At 36.5% G+C, this 17,796-nt stretch overlaps 1 protein-coding gene across 1 annotated transcript in view; it reads right to left on the reverse strand.

Annotated features, from left to right (window-relative positions):
- LOC121738458 overlaps positions 1-17,796 on the reverse strand; it is a 69,324-nt gene that overhangs the window by 35,189 nt on the left and 16,339 nt on the right. The window contains exons 7-9 of the mRNA XM_042130516.1: positions 12,803-12,920; positions 610-719; positions 190-302 (exon numbers count right to left, since the gene is read on the reverse strand). Coding sequence (XP_041986450.1) covers positions 190-302; positions 610-719; positions 12,803-12,920 — 341 coding nt within the window. The remainder of the gene's footprint in view (positions 1-189; positions 303-609; positions 720-12,802; positions 12,921-17,796) is intronic.

Here is a 17,796-nt window from a genome sequence, read left to right on the forward strand (position 1 = left end):
AGGAGCATTTCACTCATTAATATTTATGAGTAAAGTAAATGCAGAAATACCTTCACAAAAATAACAAAGTTTAAAATTTCAAAGCAAAAGCTTCTGAACGCATTTACCGAAATCGTACCAAAAGTTATCAAAACTTCAGAACTTTTGAGCCGAGCGTTATTAAATTAATGGCTTTTTTATTTTACTTACCTTGAAGCAGATGAAAAGCGAAAACGGCATGGTCACGATGACAAGAATCCATGACAGGACTACCAGGATCTTCCCGCATGTTTTAGACTCAGAATCAGCGTCATCGTTGTTGGCTAAAAAAAAATAAAAGGTTAAATATTGCAAGAAAAAACTTCAAAATAAATAAAAGTAAAAAAGAAAAATATTCCGTTACTCAAATTAAAGTCTGATTAAAAAAAAACAAAATTTCAAATGTGGAAAGACGTTGAGCTCCGTTTTCAAATTTGAAAAGGTAAATCACCGGTCGCAATAGTTGGGTACAAGTTTTGTCGGCTGGACATTTCGATGAGCGTCGTCATCGCGATGTAACACTAAGGAACGTGTAATACCGACTGGGTAATCCACACTGAGGTGGCATTAAAAATTCACGTGGGAACGTACCGGTTGGCTCAACAACCACCATTGTAGTGGAGTCCGAGTATCGAGCCAGGGTTGCTGGTTGCGTCCGCTTCCGTCGAAAGCCAGCGCTCTGAGTGGAGGCTGCGAGTGGACTGTGTGGAGGCACGTTGAAACTTCTGTTATAAAGGATACGCCTGCCCTGCGCATTGGAGTTACGAATTCCATTTTTGAATTCGAAAATTGTTTTATAATTGGCCAGCACCGATTGTTTTTTTATTGACCTAATATATTTAGGGGCACAAAGTTGTGCAGGTTGGAGTTTTGAAATAAAATTATAAAACTGTTACAAAATACACTAAATTACCTTTTACCGCAATTTTCTACTTTTAATTTTTTCGAATCGTAAGATAATTATCTACATAATTATACATATTTTTTGGTGATAAATTTAAATATCATTATACTAACGAACTGCATCATAAGTTTCACACCTCGACGTGAAACAGAACTCTGAATTTATTCCCAACCACTTGTAATTATTATTTTGACCTACTTTCACAATAATTGTACTTCAGCACAAAGGTTTTTTTTTTACTTTACTTTATTTTACACTAGATGATGCCCACAATTACGTTTGTCCTTATCAGTTTATCGTAACCGTACATTTTCGAAATAAATTGCATGCTTAATCCTTTCCCCCGACTCAAAGTATCACCACACTAAATTTCAGCAAAATCGGTTGATCGGTAATAAGTGTCAAGATGTAATAGACAGACAGACAGATTACAGATAGATACACAAACAGACACACTTTCGTATTAAAAATATCAGTATGGATACTTTATTTCACCTTCCTGGTAATGCAAGGTATAATATAAATACATTTCATTGAAATAAAATTATTAAATAATTTATTGGACAGTGAAAAATGTACTCAAATAATTTATGAGAATTTATTATTCTATTACTGTACAATGTACATGTTGATGTACTTAGTATTCATATATTATGTAAGGTTATAATTTTGCATAAAACATAAAACAAAAATAAAAGATTAGAACAAAAAGTTCATGGAGTCAAAGTCTTATACGAAATTCTCGTATCGTGGTGTTTCTTCTTTAATTTCTTTCTTCGCTAATTGTCGTAATCACAAAAACACCCGAATCTATGAAACGCAAGAGCCCCAAACAATGCACTTGCATTTTGCACCTTGTTCAAAGGAAATAGAAGTAAATATCATATAGCCGGTGGCTGTTCGCTGTCACCGGTCCGTCAATAAGTGTATAACTCACCAGGAAGCCATTGCGACTTTAGCATGGTAACGTCCAAGCAACGTCAGGTGCCTCTACGTCGCTGCAAAGCGCTGCTTTTCTTAAAGTTAAGTTTAAAACAGCGCTTGCAGCGACGTCTTCCGACGCTCGGGAAATACGACCGTTGCCGAAAAATTACGAAAATTTATATGCGCCATTATCCTGTAACCTGTAAATACTAAAGTTCTCGTAGCAATCGTCGTAGCGGCGTAGCGCAGCGCTACGAAACTGCTACGGCGCACGGCGCGGCGTAGCGCGTAGCTCGTAGACGGCTATGTGCGTCGACTTCTACGATAATGTTCTTTATATTATTATTTTCGGCAAATATTTAACACGGCAACTGACATCCTTTTAAGGTGACTTTCTATTAAGGGGGCGACCTATGACAGAAAAAAATCGGTTTTCACCCGCGCACTTCATACGCCCCGCACTCGCCCAACGCTTTCAAAATATCACCGCGGCTATTTTGTGTAATTATTTTCGTTATCACTTTTTGTACGAACGTAGTATAACTAAATATATCAGATAAAATTTTGAGAAGTTCGAGTCACATTTTCTATCTGTACTTTGAGAATCAAATTAATACATTTTGCCATAAACACTAGTAATAGTTTATGATATGTTTATTTATCGAAATCGAAGAGGCTCTGACACTACTGGATCGATTCTGCTGTAGTTGTTACAAAAATATTATAACTTTATTTAATACTAGCTGTCCCGGTGTACTTCGTATCACTTTAAAACCTTTCCTGGACTTCTACGAATATTTTAAGACTAAAATCAGTTCAATCCGTTTAGCCGCTTTCGAGTTTTAGCGCGACTAACACATTTGAAAATCCATTTTTATATATAAGAAGACTAGCTGTCTCGGTGAACTTCGTGTCACTTTAAAACCTTTCCTGGACTTCTACGAATATTTTAAGACTAAATTCAGCCCAATCCGTTCAGTCGTTTTCGAGTTTCAGCGCGACTAACACATTTGGAAATACATTTTTATATATAAGATAATCTACTAGCCACGTCTTCGTCCACGTCCGAATTTGGTTAGTTTTTGTGTGTATTTGCGTAAAATATATTAACATTTATCAGATTAAAACATACAAAATTCTCATGTTAATCGATGAAAATTTAACTTGGAAGCCACAACTTCAAGAAATTAATAGGAAAGTGTTCTCAACTTGGCATTCTTTAAAACGTCTCCGGTATGTTCTTCCCACACGCACAAAAGTAGTATCAGCATAATCTCTATTCCTTTCTTTACTAGATTACGCTGACGCATGCTTCACTAATATTACTGAAGAACAACTAAATAAGCTTGAACGCCTACAAAATCTATCGTTGATGTTCATCTTTGGTTTACGTAAATATGACCATATTACCGAATACCGTCTGAAGCTTGAGTGGCTTCCAATCCGTCACCGTCGCGATGTTCGCATTCTCTCTCCGTCACCGTCGCGATGTTCGCATTCTCTCTCCGTCACCGTCGCGATGTTCGCATTCTCTCTCCGTCACCGTCGCGATGTTCGCATTCTCTCTCAGTCAACGTCGCGATGTTCGCATTCTCTCTCCGTCACCGTCGCGATGTTCGCATTCTCTCTCAGTCACCGTCGCGATGTTCGCATTCTCTCTCCGTCACCGTCACGATGTTCGCATTCTCTCTCTACTCTATAAGATTCTATTTGACTCCCATTATCCAAGTTACTTAAAAAACTGTTTTGTATTTCACAATTATGATAAAAAAGAGCTCCGTTCCTGTTCAAACCTTGTCCTTAACGTCCCTATCCATCATACGAAATATTTTAACTCCTCCTTTACCGTTACGTCCTTTTTACTCTGGGATTCTTTACCCGCTCATATAAGGCAGGCGAAAACTTTAAATAATTTTAAGTCATTGCTATTTAATTACTATTTTAACTTATCTGTCAACGATAATAATTATTGTCCTTTGTAACGTATATATCTTATAGTATGTTTGTATTTATAGTATGTATTGTATTGTATTTATTACTATATTTATATTATATTATTTATTTATTTTAATATATAATATTATTACTTTATTTAAAATTAAATGTATTGTATACATAGTTTGTTTAATTTAGTGCTTTTGTTAGATTCTTAATTAAAATAATTAATATTATACTTTTGCACATCACCGTGTTCCTGGATTTAACACTGGAAGAAATTGCTCCAAAGTAATAAGGCCGCCTTTGTGTACATGTCTGATTTATGAATAATATTGTTGATTATCTTTAAGTTTAATTGTAACTTTTGTGCACAATAAAGAATATTTTTGTATTGTATTGTATTGTATTGTATGTCACAATGTTCGTAAGCGAACTGCTCAACCGATTCAATGAAATTTTGCATACATACATTCGTTAGGCTTGAGGATAATTTTTATCTCCTTTTTGATATAATATAAATTATTGATACTAGAAATAATTTGTGTGGCAAACTGATGTTTGCCGGATCATTTAGTCAAATATGTATAGAAACTTCTGGGGTCACAGTGTTTGTGCGCGAACTCATCCAAAACGGTTTAACCGATTATAATGCTATGTACATTCGTTAGGCCTGACAACAGGTTTTTATTTACTTTTTATATTGATACTATAAAAAATAATAATTGGCAAAACAATGTTTTCCGAGTCAGCTAGTTTCCATCAGATCACCACTTTTGTTAACATGTATACGAAATTCGGACTACATCTTATACAATAACATAAGAATTTTGCAAATCCATCAACTAACGGCGGAGTTACCCGCCATGGTATCACTAAAATCGTCTCTGATGCTGGTGCTGATAAAAACCCAGCTCAAATTTCATCTCGATATACTAGTAAAATCACGTGTTCGGGAATGTCAAAGATTTTGTGTAGTCTGCCGTGCAGCTGATATTTTCAAGAAGGGCATCCATACACTGCCACTGCGTTGGCAAAGGTGATTACTTTGAATAACAGAAATAAGTAAGTTCGAAATAATCAGCCAAGTGTGAGTCAGACTTGCGTACGAAGGGTTCCGTACCGTTATAGAGTTAAAAATAGCCCAAAAATTGTAACTTTTGTATGGGAGCCCCCTTAAATATTAATTTTACTATCCATTATTAAAGTACAAATAAAATTAAGGATTTTGTAAAAATTTCAAGTGCCTATAGCTATAGCAATTATGATAAATGATATCAAGCAAAAAATCATATTTGTTGTACGTTAAATATTTATTTTATTTTGTTTTTAGTATTTTTTGTTATAGCGGCAACAGATACATACATTCTGTGAAAATTTCAGAAGTCTAGCTGTAGCCGTTCTTGAGATACAGCCTGGAGACAGACAGACGGACAGACAGACATTGAAGTCTTAGTAATAGGGTCCCGTTTTTACCCTTTTGGGTACGGAACCCTCAAAAGAACATTTTTCAAACAAAACGGCAATATCATAGGCATAAAAGACCTTTTAATATATAATGTAGTAAGTATATTATATACTCTTCTAAATCCTTACATAAATGTACTGTCAACTTTGTTCATACTCTTTAACTCTTATTATTATTTATTATCAAGCGAATGGTTGAAGTCGGCCACCGGCAGCAGCCGTTAAAAAAGGCGATCAAAAGACTTAGATGGATTATTTTAGGCCTTGGTCAAGTTTATAGACAACCCCATTTTAGAATTTATGAAAGCCTATTTTAACTTTTTATCCGTCAATAATTTTTCACCTTAGAAGAAATTCAATTGCCACAAAAGATAATCACTGCCATATAAAATTTAAATACAACCTCAAAACTCGTTAAAAAGTCGCCGCTTTGTAGTTAAGATGCTACCTCCAATTAGTCGCCAAAGTAGTTTATTTACTATCCATTTTCAGTTTTTTTTAAGACCCGAAATAGTTTCAATTTGTTGCCGCGTTAAATACATGCCATTATTTTCTACTAGCCGATCCGGCAAACGTTGTTTTGCCAGATAAATTATTTCTAGTATATCATTATAAAAAGTATATTAAAATATATTCTCGGGCCTAACGAATGTACATACAAAATTTCATTAAAATCGGTTGAGTCGTTTTGGAGGAGTTCGCGCACATACATTGTGACACAAACATTTTATATATTAGATCTACGAATAATAAAAAACTAAGGAAACGTAACTCCCATACTTCAACCGTTTTGAATTTGGTTTCTTTTAGTACACTTTTTTTTGTGGCAATAGCAACTCACAAAATAAAGCCGTTGACATTAATTGTCACTTTCAAAATCGGTTCAACTCTCTAAAAGTCTAAAATAAATGAAGGTGAAATAAACAGTAAGAATGACTTACTGTTTATTTCACTTTCGTTTAATATATATTTTATTTAGCACAGCAAACAGAATCACATCTTGAGATACCAACACCGCTATCCACAGTTTAACAAGCATAGTTAGGCAGACATAACACGGTAGGTTTTGCTGTCAGTTTTACAACAGTCATGACTGTAACTGATGCATAACCTGTCGTGTAATGCAGTGACTGATGGTTGCATGAAGTTGACTGACGAAAATCTGGATATCTTGATTTTTGCTTCATGCAACCATCAGTCACGTATTTTGAATGAGTGTTGTCACATCTGACAAAATAGGAAAAAACTTAGTAACGTTACATACCTTTGAAAATTTTGGCTTTGACTGACATAAAACTTAAGAGAATTGAGTGACCGTTTAATAACGATTCATAAGTCCATCAGTCACCATCAGTCAAACATAATTCATGATTGACGGAATTTACTGTCGTTTGTGTGATCGTATAATGGATGCCTTATAAAAGTTGCCAAAAATTTTGTAATCTTATTTTAGCGTACTTGTTTTGTATGTTGAAATATTTTCACATAAGGTTTCTAGCTTTAGTAAAAGCTGAACGCATCTATATATCTCTAGTTTACATGCAGCCGTTTGCCATTAATCCTGTGAACGGACATCGGTAATCATATTATTTTGCTGTAGCGTACTAGCATAGCTTTATAAGGAAGTTGATCGTTAGGTGGTTATGAAAACAAGAAAAGCCACGTATTAGGCTTCTTGAGAGTTAAACTCAAAAGTATGTTCAGAATAAAAATCTTTACTTGAATAATTATTAAGCCAAATCTTTGCGGATTAAATATAATAAAACGTCCAAATATAATTATTTATCTCTAAATAGTATAAAACAAAGTCGCTTTCCGCTGTCTGTATGTATGTGTGTATGTATGCTTAGATCTTTAAAACTACTCAACGGATTTTGATGCGGTTTTTTTTAATAGATTGAGTGTTTCAAGAGGAAGGTTTATATGTATAACATATGCATAATATGGTAGAGAAACACTGATAATTTTAGAGGTTTCTAATGTTATGTCGTAAATAAATTCATTTTTTTGCGTTTATATTGCAAACGCTGGCTAAACCCTACGAGATAGATCAAAATAATGTACTACAGTATTGTACACCTTAATAAGGTAAACAAAAAAGTCCGCGATGGTATATGTCTATTTCTTAGGGATAACTCACAATAGCCATTTTTGTTATTTACTTTTTACGAAAAATAATGGCTTATTTACGAAGCGATTTTAACAATTTACAACATTAACCCTTATCCAAATAAACATGTTTGGAAGCTAAGACATTAAATGTAGATTATAATTGTCTTTTACACTATACAATTTCGATCAATACTTTAGAAGTTTTCAAACGTATAAACTTACGCGGAATCAAAAAATATGTCGCGCGGCGGCGGCCGAGGGACATAGCGGTTACGCCAGAACCGGCCGGGGGCTCTCATAAGCTTCGGGCTTATGTTATTGTAGTAGATAGTGTATTTCGTCATTGTGTGGTTGTGCAGACGGTAACGCAGAGGAGCAACCACAGCGCTTTCTTTCAGATATTCATTGTTTCTGGTTCTTTGGTTTCTGAATTGTCGATAAAAATATATTTGACTTGGTTAGAAAAACGGACTTTTGTTTTTGCTTTGCGATTGGGTTATTTGTTGCTTTGTGGGTTACTATACGATCATGCCTGGAAGACGTCGTCGTTCGAACATAGGTCGTAGTACAGTGAATGCCAAAAGAGCACGTTCAGCAAGAGATGAAGAATCGTCAACGGAACGTGAGACTCGCCTCAGCCAGAATAGTGATAGAAATCGGATACAGAGAGAAAGAGAATCGTCTGTAGAGCGTGAGGCTCGCCTCAGTCGGAAAAATGATAGAATTCGGATACAGAGAGAAAGAGAATCGTCTGTAGAGCACGAGGCTCGCCTCAGTCGGAAAAATGATAGAATTCGGATACAGAGAGAAAGAGAATCGTCTGTAGAGCGTGAGGCTCGCCTCAGCCAGAATAGTGATAGAAATCGAATACAGAGAGAAAGAGAATCGTCTGTAGAGCGTGAGGCTCGCCTCAGCCAGAATAGTGATAGAAATCGAATACAGAGAGAAAGAGAATCATCTGTAGAGCGTGAGGCTCGCCTCAGCCAGGATAGGGATAGGCATCGAATACAGAGAGCAAGAAAATCATCCGCACAGACACATAGCAACACCGAACAAAACGAACAACCAAACAGCCACAGACCCGAGAGAGTAACTAATTCATGGGTAAATAAAGAAAATTCTGCCAATTTTTGCGAAACTTTTATCGTTTACGCAGCACAATAGGAAAAATCACCCGATTTTGAAACATTCTTCATTGGTGCTCCGCTTCTATTGGTCTTAGCGTGATAATATATTATAGGCTACATCCTACTAATATTATAAAGGCGAAAGTTTGTTTGGATGTATGGATGTGTGGATGTATGGATGTTTGTTACTCTTTCACGCAAAAACTACTGAACGGATTTTAATGAAACTTTACAATAATATAGCTTATACATCAGAATAACACATAGGCTACAATTTTAACCGACTTTCAAAATGGGGGAGGTGTTATGTTCGTTTTCTTATATTCAACGATTACTCCGCCGTATGTTACCCGATTTTTATATTCACAAAAGTGGTGATCTGATGAAGGATCCATAAGTAATCGAGGGAACTCCTCAAAACTTATAGGGAAAGGTGTGGTGACTTCGGTTTCGTGAGAAGTATTCTAAGCATATGCTACCAACAAGTAAGATTTTGCACCGAGATATACCTGGTATACCGTGGTTCGGAAGGTGCTGAGAGAACTCCTGATTCTTTATAGATATAAGTTTGGGAGTTTCGGCGTTGTTTTAAGAACAGGAACCATATGCTACTATGCAAATTACATTCATCATCATCACTACCATATTATACCATTTCATAGTCTTTTATATCGAGACTCGAGTTTGTCAAGCGATAATTTAAAAAAAATCTTTATATTATTTCTAAAAATAGTTTGACGACCTCTGTGGCTCAGTGGTGAGCGCGTTGGTAGCTCAAGCCGGAGGTTGCGGGTTCAAATCCCGCCGATAGAACAAAAAGTTTTCAAAGTTCCTGGGTCATGGATGTGTATTAAATATGTGTATCATATAATAAAAATCTTAAATATATGTATAGTATAAAAGTATTAAATATATTTCCGTTGTCTGGTACCTGTAACACAAGTCCATCAGGTACTTACCACGGGGCCAGACTGACGTGGTGTGAAGCGTCCATAGATAAAAAAAATCTATACCTACCTAATATAATAACATTGAAGAGTATGTTTGCTTGAACGCCTCAATCTCAGGAACTACAGGTCCGATTTAAAAACTTATCTCAGTGTTAGATTGATCATTTATCGAGTAAGACTATAGGCTATATTATATTATCACGCTAAGACTAATACGACCGAAGAAACTCAGGAAAATGCGGGAAAAACGGGGAAAATATTTTTTATGGGAAAATGTACGGTTTCTGTAAAATTCCTAATTTACGCGGGCGAAGCCGCGCGGGACATCTAGTTTCCTTATAAATTATAATTTATGCGTGGGAGTGCCATGCTTCGGCATGAATGGTCCGGCTCGACCGGAGAAACAGCGCTTGCGCTGTGTTTCGCCGAGTGAGTTAGTTTACCGGAGGCCCAATCCTATTCCCTTCCCTTCCCTACCTTCCCTTATTTCCTTCCCTTCCCTACCCTTCCCTATAATAGGGTACTATTCCCTCTTCTGATGCTGTGAGTGTCCATGGGCGACTGATGTTGCTTTCCATCAGGTGACCCGTTTGCTCATTTGCTCCCTTATTTCATAAAAAGAAATTTGCATAAAAATGTTATAAAATTGGGACAAAATTAGTTTATCGCGAGTGAACCTGAAGTTTTCCTGGATAAAAAGTATCCTATGTCCTTTCCCGGGACTCTCTCTTTGCCAAATTTCAGCAAAATAGTTTCAGCGGCTTGAGCGTGTATACTGTAGAGGTAACAGGCAAACAGACACACTTTTGCATTTATAATATTTGTATGGATATACAAAAATATGTATAAATATACGTAACGAATATAGCTTCAACATCCCACTTCTGATCGTCGAGCGGTATGTTGAAACTGATTCAATAGCCATGGAATAATATTGCATTCATCCTCCATGATTGTGGGCGTATATTAGTTACTGTGGTTTGGGAGTATTTTCCTGTTCTGAGTTTGGGAGCATATACCGTTCCTTCCACTGACCTCCATTATCTTGTATATAATGGAGATCAGTGGTTCCTTCCGACATTCATATAGGCATTTTTCAGATGACGGTTGTCACCTCAGAACAGGAAAATATCTAAAATCTGTGGTTGTCACCTATCAAAATGTCCATCGTCAGTTAGACAGACAGCGTAACTCAAAACCTTATCCGGTGCTGGCCGCTCCGAATATAAAGTTAATATACCTAGCGGAATCATAGACATAATATATACTGTCGAGCGGAATAGAGCAACAATCTCGAGCTGTCAAACGTAACCAAAATTGGTTTTCTATGAGATTAAATTGTCAACGTGCAGGACGTGCCGACTGGACGTCAAAAAAAGAGTGCTGCTGTCATGTATCACACGTCTCTTTTTACCACGCAGTGTTACTGATAATGACATCTCTCTTGCTCAGGCCTTTGTTTCTCTATTCCGCTAGGTATATTAATTTTATGGCTCCGACAGATAACATAAATTATGAAACTTATCTTTTTTTTATTTTTTATGAAATATAGGGGCAAACGAGCAAACGGGTCACCTGATGGAGAGCAACTTCCGTCGCCCATGGACACTCGCAGCATCAAGAGCTGCAAGTGCGTTGCCGGCCTTTTAAGAGGGAATAGGGTAATAGGGGAGGGTAGGGAAGAGAAGGGAAGGGAATAATTGAGGGTAGGGAAGGGACTAGGGTAGGGGTTAGGGGATTGGGCCTCCGGTAAACTCACTCACTCGGGGAAACACAGCGCAAGCGCTGTTTCACGCCGGTTTTCTGTGAGAACGTGGTAATTTATCTGGTCGAGCCGGCCCATTCGTGCCGAAACATGGCTCTCCCACGTTAAAAAAATTCAAAATCTCAAATTAAATTGCCAATAGACAAGTTATTCGCGCACGCCGTTAACGGTTAATTACTTATAAATAATATAGTTATCTCTTGAAAAGCGCTTGGCCGCTCAGTGTATTAATAAGTGCTATTCAACAACAGCCTATTCCAAACCAGTATGTTGACATCGAGCTGTCACCAGCCCAACATACAGAATTTATTAATTAAATTCGGTCCACTGAAAGCGCCCGATTTTATTATCACTTGCGCCCACCGCTCTCACTGTCAAAATGTTAAAAGTTTGGAATTAACTAGTCGCGGATAAGTTTTGAAGTAAATCTTAAATCCGCACTCAGAAAGATTTAGCGATCAGTGAAATTTAAAATATTGTAGATTTTTATTGTATTAGAACAATGCTGGGAACTCAAAAAAAAATGCCGTTTTCATACGGATGCCCGGATCGGCAATTTGTATGGGTATGAAGACGGATTTTTTTGAGTTCCCAGCATTGTTCTCATAGAAAAAGTTGTTCATTTTTGACGGGCTCATTTGATGGTTTCAAGGATAACGGTGTTCACACAAACATACTGTATAGGTACATTAAGCAGATGAAGACCGCAACTCGGTTGCGCCAAAATTCGTCTATTGCGTGGCAACCGTAGATATTTCCGGGATAAAAATAATGGACGCCGTTAAGCATCCGTGTACTAACCCACAAAAAATACGTATTGAGTTATGAATGCAGCTATGTTATTTAGATGATTTTAAACAAGACTGCATTCAAAATTTAAACACTAATATTGCTTAACAGTGATCAATTATCGTATGTCATTTCCCGGGACTCAAAGTATCTCTCCGCCAAATAGCAAAATCGGTTCAGCGGCTTAGGCGTGAAGAGGTAACGGACAGACTGACAGATAGACACTTTCGCATTTATAATATTAGTAAGGATTAAATATACTTTTCTCGTCAAACTCTTCAGCAAAGAAATAAAGTAGAAGCTCTGAAAGAACATTTTTTGTGATTTGTTTGGACAAGTGCTCCAGTGTTATGAACTTTTTGTACAATAATAAAAACAAAAGTTGCTCCTTTAGCGCTGCTACTTTTACATCGAACTATGATCAGGGGATAACTCTTATGCGGCGGCTTACTCTCCAACCAACTTAACTTAACTTACCAATTTCTACTAAGAGACCAGCCATACACACGCGGTAACGTGTCAAGCCAAGTTAAAGTGTAACAGAACTGGCGCGCAGCACCGTGCGTAATATTTATAGTCTATGAAGAAAGTGAAGAAATTAAAAAGTGGCGACATCGCAGTGTCATCCCTTTTTCTTAGATTGATTTGAAAGAGTAGGGAAAATGACACTACGATGTTGCTACTTTTAAATTTCTTCACTTTCTTGACAGACTATAATATTTTCTACCCATTTCAAAAAAATCTTACATCACTAAAGTCTTGCACATCAAAAACAGTCAGAAATATCAAAGTTTATTTAAACCAAATTTACAGAACATTATTAGTACACGGTTGCTGTATATAATTTAGGCAGAACCCTCTGTTGTCGACGTCGGTGGGTGCCTCCACGGCGTCCGTGTGGAACCACAAACGGAAGGGTTTCACTGTACCTGAAAAAAATTTTACAATATAGCATATTTCGATATGATCTCTTTCTTGGCAAAGATGCATTTTTATGCAATGTAGTATGCAAGGTTTTGGGGAACAAAAAACCATCAGAAAGAAAGACACATCATACAGAAAGTAATGTTCGTACAGTTAAAATGTTTAGACGTAATTTATAGGAATAAATAATTAATGCAGAAGTCACTAAAGAGCTTAACTGATATTATAAATAATTTTCGAGTCACAAACAAAAACCTTGAAAAAGAGACCTTTCCCCCCTCCCCCATCGCCGGCTCGTGTCCCTCCCTCGGGGACTTTTAGTATATTCATCTGGACACCTTTAGGAACAACTGTACCAACTTTCAAAACTACAAGAATTATTTGGTTTGAATTCCTTAATTTTCTCATCTACTCGTTCCCGTTTTCGTAGAAATGCCGGAATAAAATGTAGCCTACATCACTGCAAAGTTTGCTCAAAATTCATCCAATACACAAAATTGATGTCTTTGAAATCTTCTTATTCTTCGAAATCAAAATACCCAAAAACCGGTGTGCACATATTTCATTACTTTAAATTAACAATATTTAAGCCAAATTTCAAAGCTGTAGCCCAACCCAAAAAAAATCATATAAACCTATTAACCTAATCCCTCTCCTCCCTCTTACCATGGTGAATAGACATCGGATTGTATATTATGCATTATGCACGTAATGATATTATTGCCTAAATATGCATAAAATATGCGCAATCAAAAGTCACTTATTATTTTTATTTTTATTTTTTTGGGATAAACTTGTTCGGCGTGCATCCGTTGTCTGATTGCCGTAACACAAGTTTTTACTTAGCATGGGATTAGACAAAAATATAATGTACGCTACCAAGCTTTTATACTATTGTATTATATTATTGTATGCTTAATAAAGAATTTGAATTTGAATTATATACAGTGTAACAAAACTTTAGGATGTGTAATATGTGTTCCTTGTAGAGAGTTCACTGTGAAAGTAGCAGCGCCACATTCGTATGGGGAAACCCGTGACACTGGGACGCTTGATCTTTCAGCGCTGCCACTTTCACAGTGACCTCTACAAGGAACACATACACACCCTAAAGTATTAACACTTAGTTTTGTTACACCTTGTATATGTGTCGTAGGATGATTTGAAAAATCCGTGTTTTCGCGAAATCCCTAGAATTTTCGCGAAAATTCGATTTATCAAATCATCCTACGACATCGTAGGATGATTTGATAAATCGAATTTTCGCGAAAATTCTAGGGATTTCGCGAAAACACGGATTTATCAAATCATCCTACGACATATGCATTACAATCAATTATGCAAATGCATATAATACATGCAAATGCATGATATTATAATTCGATGTCTACTAATAAATATACGGTTCGCTGTAACTGCAGCTCTATTTAGCGTGTCAGGAGTCATGATACTATGGAGTCAGGTCGGGACACGGCTTATATTAAACCATCTATACTATCCATACTATGCCGCTCCTTTTCACGCTTGACTCGCTGAACGATTTGATTTGACAACGATTTTGCTGTTTGGTATAGAGATATTTTGAGTCCCGAGAAAGGACATAGGATTCTTTTTATCCCGGGAAAATGTACGGTTCCCGAAGTATAAATGAATTTTGGCACAACAGAGTTGCGGTCATCGTCAAGTAATTATGAATAATAATAATAATAATTTTGAATAATATATCTTTAAACGGGCAATTCTTGTATATAAATATATAATTGGAATCTCGGAATCGGCTCCAACGATTTTCATGCAATTTAGTATACAGGGGGTTTCGGGGGCGATAAATCGATCTAGCTAGGAATCATTTTTAGAAAATGTCATTTAATTCGTGTTTTATCGAATACCGAGCAAAGCTCGGTCAAATAGCTAGTAATATTTATAGTCATTACTAGCACGATGCGGAAGCCGATATCAGCTGTTCACTGAGTCGGATGCTCAGTCAACAGTTAAACATAAACAAGGTGTAACAAAACTAAGTTTTTTTAAATGAAATAAGGGCGGGGGCAAACGAGAAAACAGGTCACCTGATGGAAAGCAACTTCCGTCGCCCATGGACACTCGCAGCATCAGAAGAGCTGCAGGTGTGTTGCCGGCCCTTTAAGAGGGAACAGGGTAATAGGGGAGGGTAGGGAAGGGAAGGGAATAGGGGAGGGTAGGGAAGGAAATAGGATAAGGGATTGGGCTTCCGGTAAACTCACTCACTCAGCGAAACACAGCGCAAGCGCTGTTTCACGCCGGTTTTCTGTGAGAACGTGGTATTTCTCCGGTCGAGCCGGAAATGATGATACTTTACGGGTGTGTACATATACCTTGTATAAAATCACTGTGAAAGTAACAGCACCGAAAGAACAACCTTTTCTACTTTTGTATCCAGGCAAACTCATGACGCTGAAAACGCCATTACAAATCACAAAAAATTTGCTCGTTCAGCGCTGCTTTTTTCACAATGAACTCTATGTAAGGGACACATGCACACCCTAAATTATTATTACTTAGTTTTGTAATACCTTGTATATTAATTATTGCCTACAGGCTACATCCTACACAAACAATCAATTTACGGTCGAATGCAAAATCCAATACCGCGCATGCGAACGGTGTGAGGAGGTGCATTCAGGGGCCTTACTCCCGAAACTGATATCGATTTCGATTTTCGATTTCAACGGTTTTTGACACAGTGTTTTTGATTTTAGAACAAAATTAACAGCAGTCGTTTACACTACGTGACATTTTAGTGGTTGTTTTCCCGCAGTAAAATGATTCTATCTATATACATGTACAATAGATTTGTGAAGTTTTTTTTTTTAAATCAAAATATCATAAATAAAATTCGCCGGCTCATAGCCGCTCGCGCCTATCGGCATATAGTTGCCACGTACGTCATACAAAATATTTTTTATAAAAAAAAATAACTTGCATGATTTGATAGTACTACTATAGGTAAATCGTTCTGCTGCGGGAAAACAAAAACTAAAATGTCACGTTGTACTAATACCTTGATTATAAACCAAAATAGAGAAACCATACTATAGATAATAATAATATTATTCTAGATTTATGTTTATGAGAGAAGTTATGAAATTACTGTGGAAAATTGTTGCAATAACACTTCGCTACCTAGCCCAGTAGGTAAGATGCTCGATCTCTACATGATGCGGGTTCAAGCGGGTTATTTTTTTAAAGATTTTTTATGTAATTCCAATTATTGTTTTATAATGTTTTGCTTTGTTGAATAATAAAATTTTAAATTTTAATGCATTTTTTTGAACTATAAAGTATATTACAGTCTCGACTCGTGGACAGAAACACGACAGAATAGACATTAATAGTTACATCTTTAATTAATATTGTGCTATATGGAGTTGGAGTGGTCACCGCTCTGCATTGTCATTGATTAATATATTATCAATGAATATTTTTTTTTCACAAAGAAACTTTGGATATTAATTTAATGCATTTGAATAACTAAATGATAATAATATTATTTTTGAAAAAAAGTAACGAATATGGCATATTTTAAACGGTCCTGCGGCTGAATCGCGCTATCGAAGTGTTTTCGTACGGTGAGTATATATACAGCCGTAGGGAGCTAGACTGGGGAGAGCCCGTTTCTACACAGGGAGATAGCCATGGCGGAGCTGCGCTGAATCCCGCCCTCCTGAATCATGTTCCAGTCTGGTTCAGGCGCTTTGCAAGGCAAAAGCCCGTGGCTTCAAGTGAGAACTGAAAAGGTTTGACTTGTCAGTTAAGACTTGTCGCCTCCGGGAATTTACGGACGAAAGTCCACGTGTACGCAGGAATTTCCACGCACCCACTGCTGTAGAAAATTAGACTCTCCCTTTTGCGTCGTTTATATTATGCTTTAAATAAATAATACAGTTATTTTACGAAGGCATTGTCTTATTCTGTTTTAAATATTTTGTCATTCTATGGTATATGTAAAAATATTAAAACTTAACTTTAAAACTGTCTAGTTAGTACTTAAATTGCAAAGGTACCAAGAGCAAGGGTTTGCCTTATTCTATACTAGCTGTTGCTTGCGAATTCGTCCGCGTTGATGTGTGTTTTACTTTTTCTATGACCGCTATTAAGAACATTATTTTGCTGTGATGCCATTTTAAACTGCGATATATCCTAGGTAAGATATTCATTTAAATCAATGGTCCCCAACCTTTTTTATGGACAATGCATTCGTAAAAGCTTTGGGAAAGGCTGTATTAAAACAAGATTTGTCATAACATTACTGAGGCTATATTTTCTAAATGTTACCTAATCCAGTTTTCGGTGTGTTTAATTAATAATATAGGTATTATAATCATATAGTTATTGTTAATTGGCATTGTAGGGCTAGGCTTCAATTAACGTAACCTAATTATATAAATGGCACAGACGCACTAACATATTTCTCGTGGGACCAGACGGCTCGCTTAAGTCTTACACACGCGAACTGGTAATAGTAAATATTAAAATAAAATTAAACTGTTACATAATAATTTGCCGTGAATGGGGATTGTCCATTTTTTTTTAATTTTGCTCATTACAATAACATTTCGAGGAATAAGGTCAGTGATCGTTTTTCTGTACTTATATAAACGAAAAAAATATCCATTAGTTACTTATATTTTTGAACAAATATGTTTAACCTTTGTTTGACCTTCAATGGCGTTAAATTAGCAATAATATCGACCAACATTTCGTTTCGAACTTTTGGTAAGCTTCTCGTATCAGCTTTCACATACTTAATGAGAACTTGCATTTGACAAACCAGCCATTATAAATAAGATTGAAAGGAAATTTAAAACATACTGCAGAGGTCAATTGGCTGCTGGTGATGAC

The sequence above is a fragment of the Aricia agestis genome, chromosome Z (genome assembly GCF_905147365.1).
Source record: "Aricia agestis chromosome Z, ilAriAges1.1, whole genome shotgun sequence".
Lineage (NCBI taxonomy): Eukaryota > Metazoa > Arthropoda > Insecta > Lepidoptera > Lycaenidae > Aricia > Aricia agestis.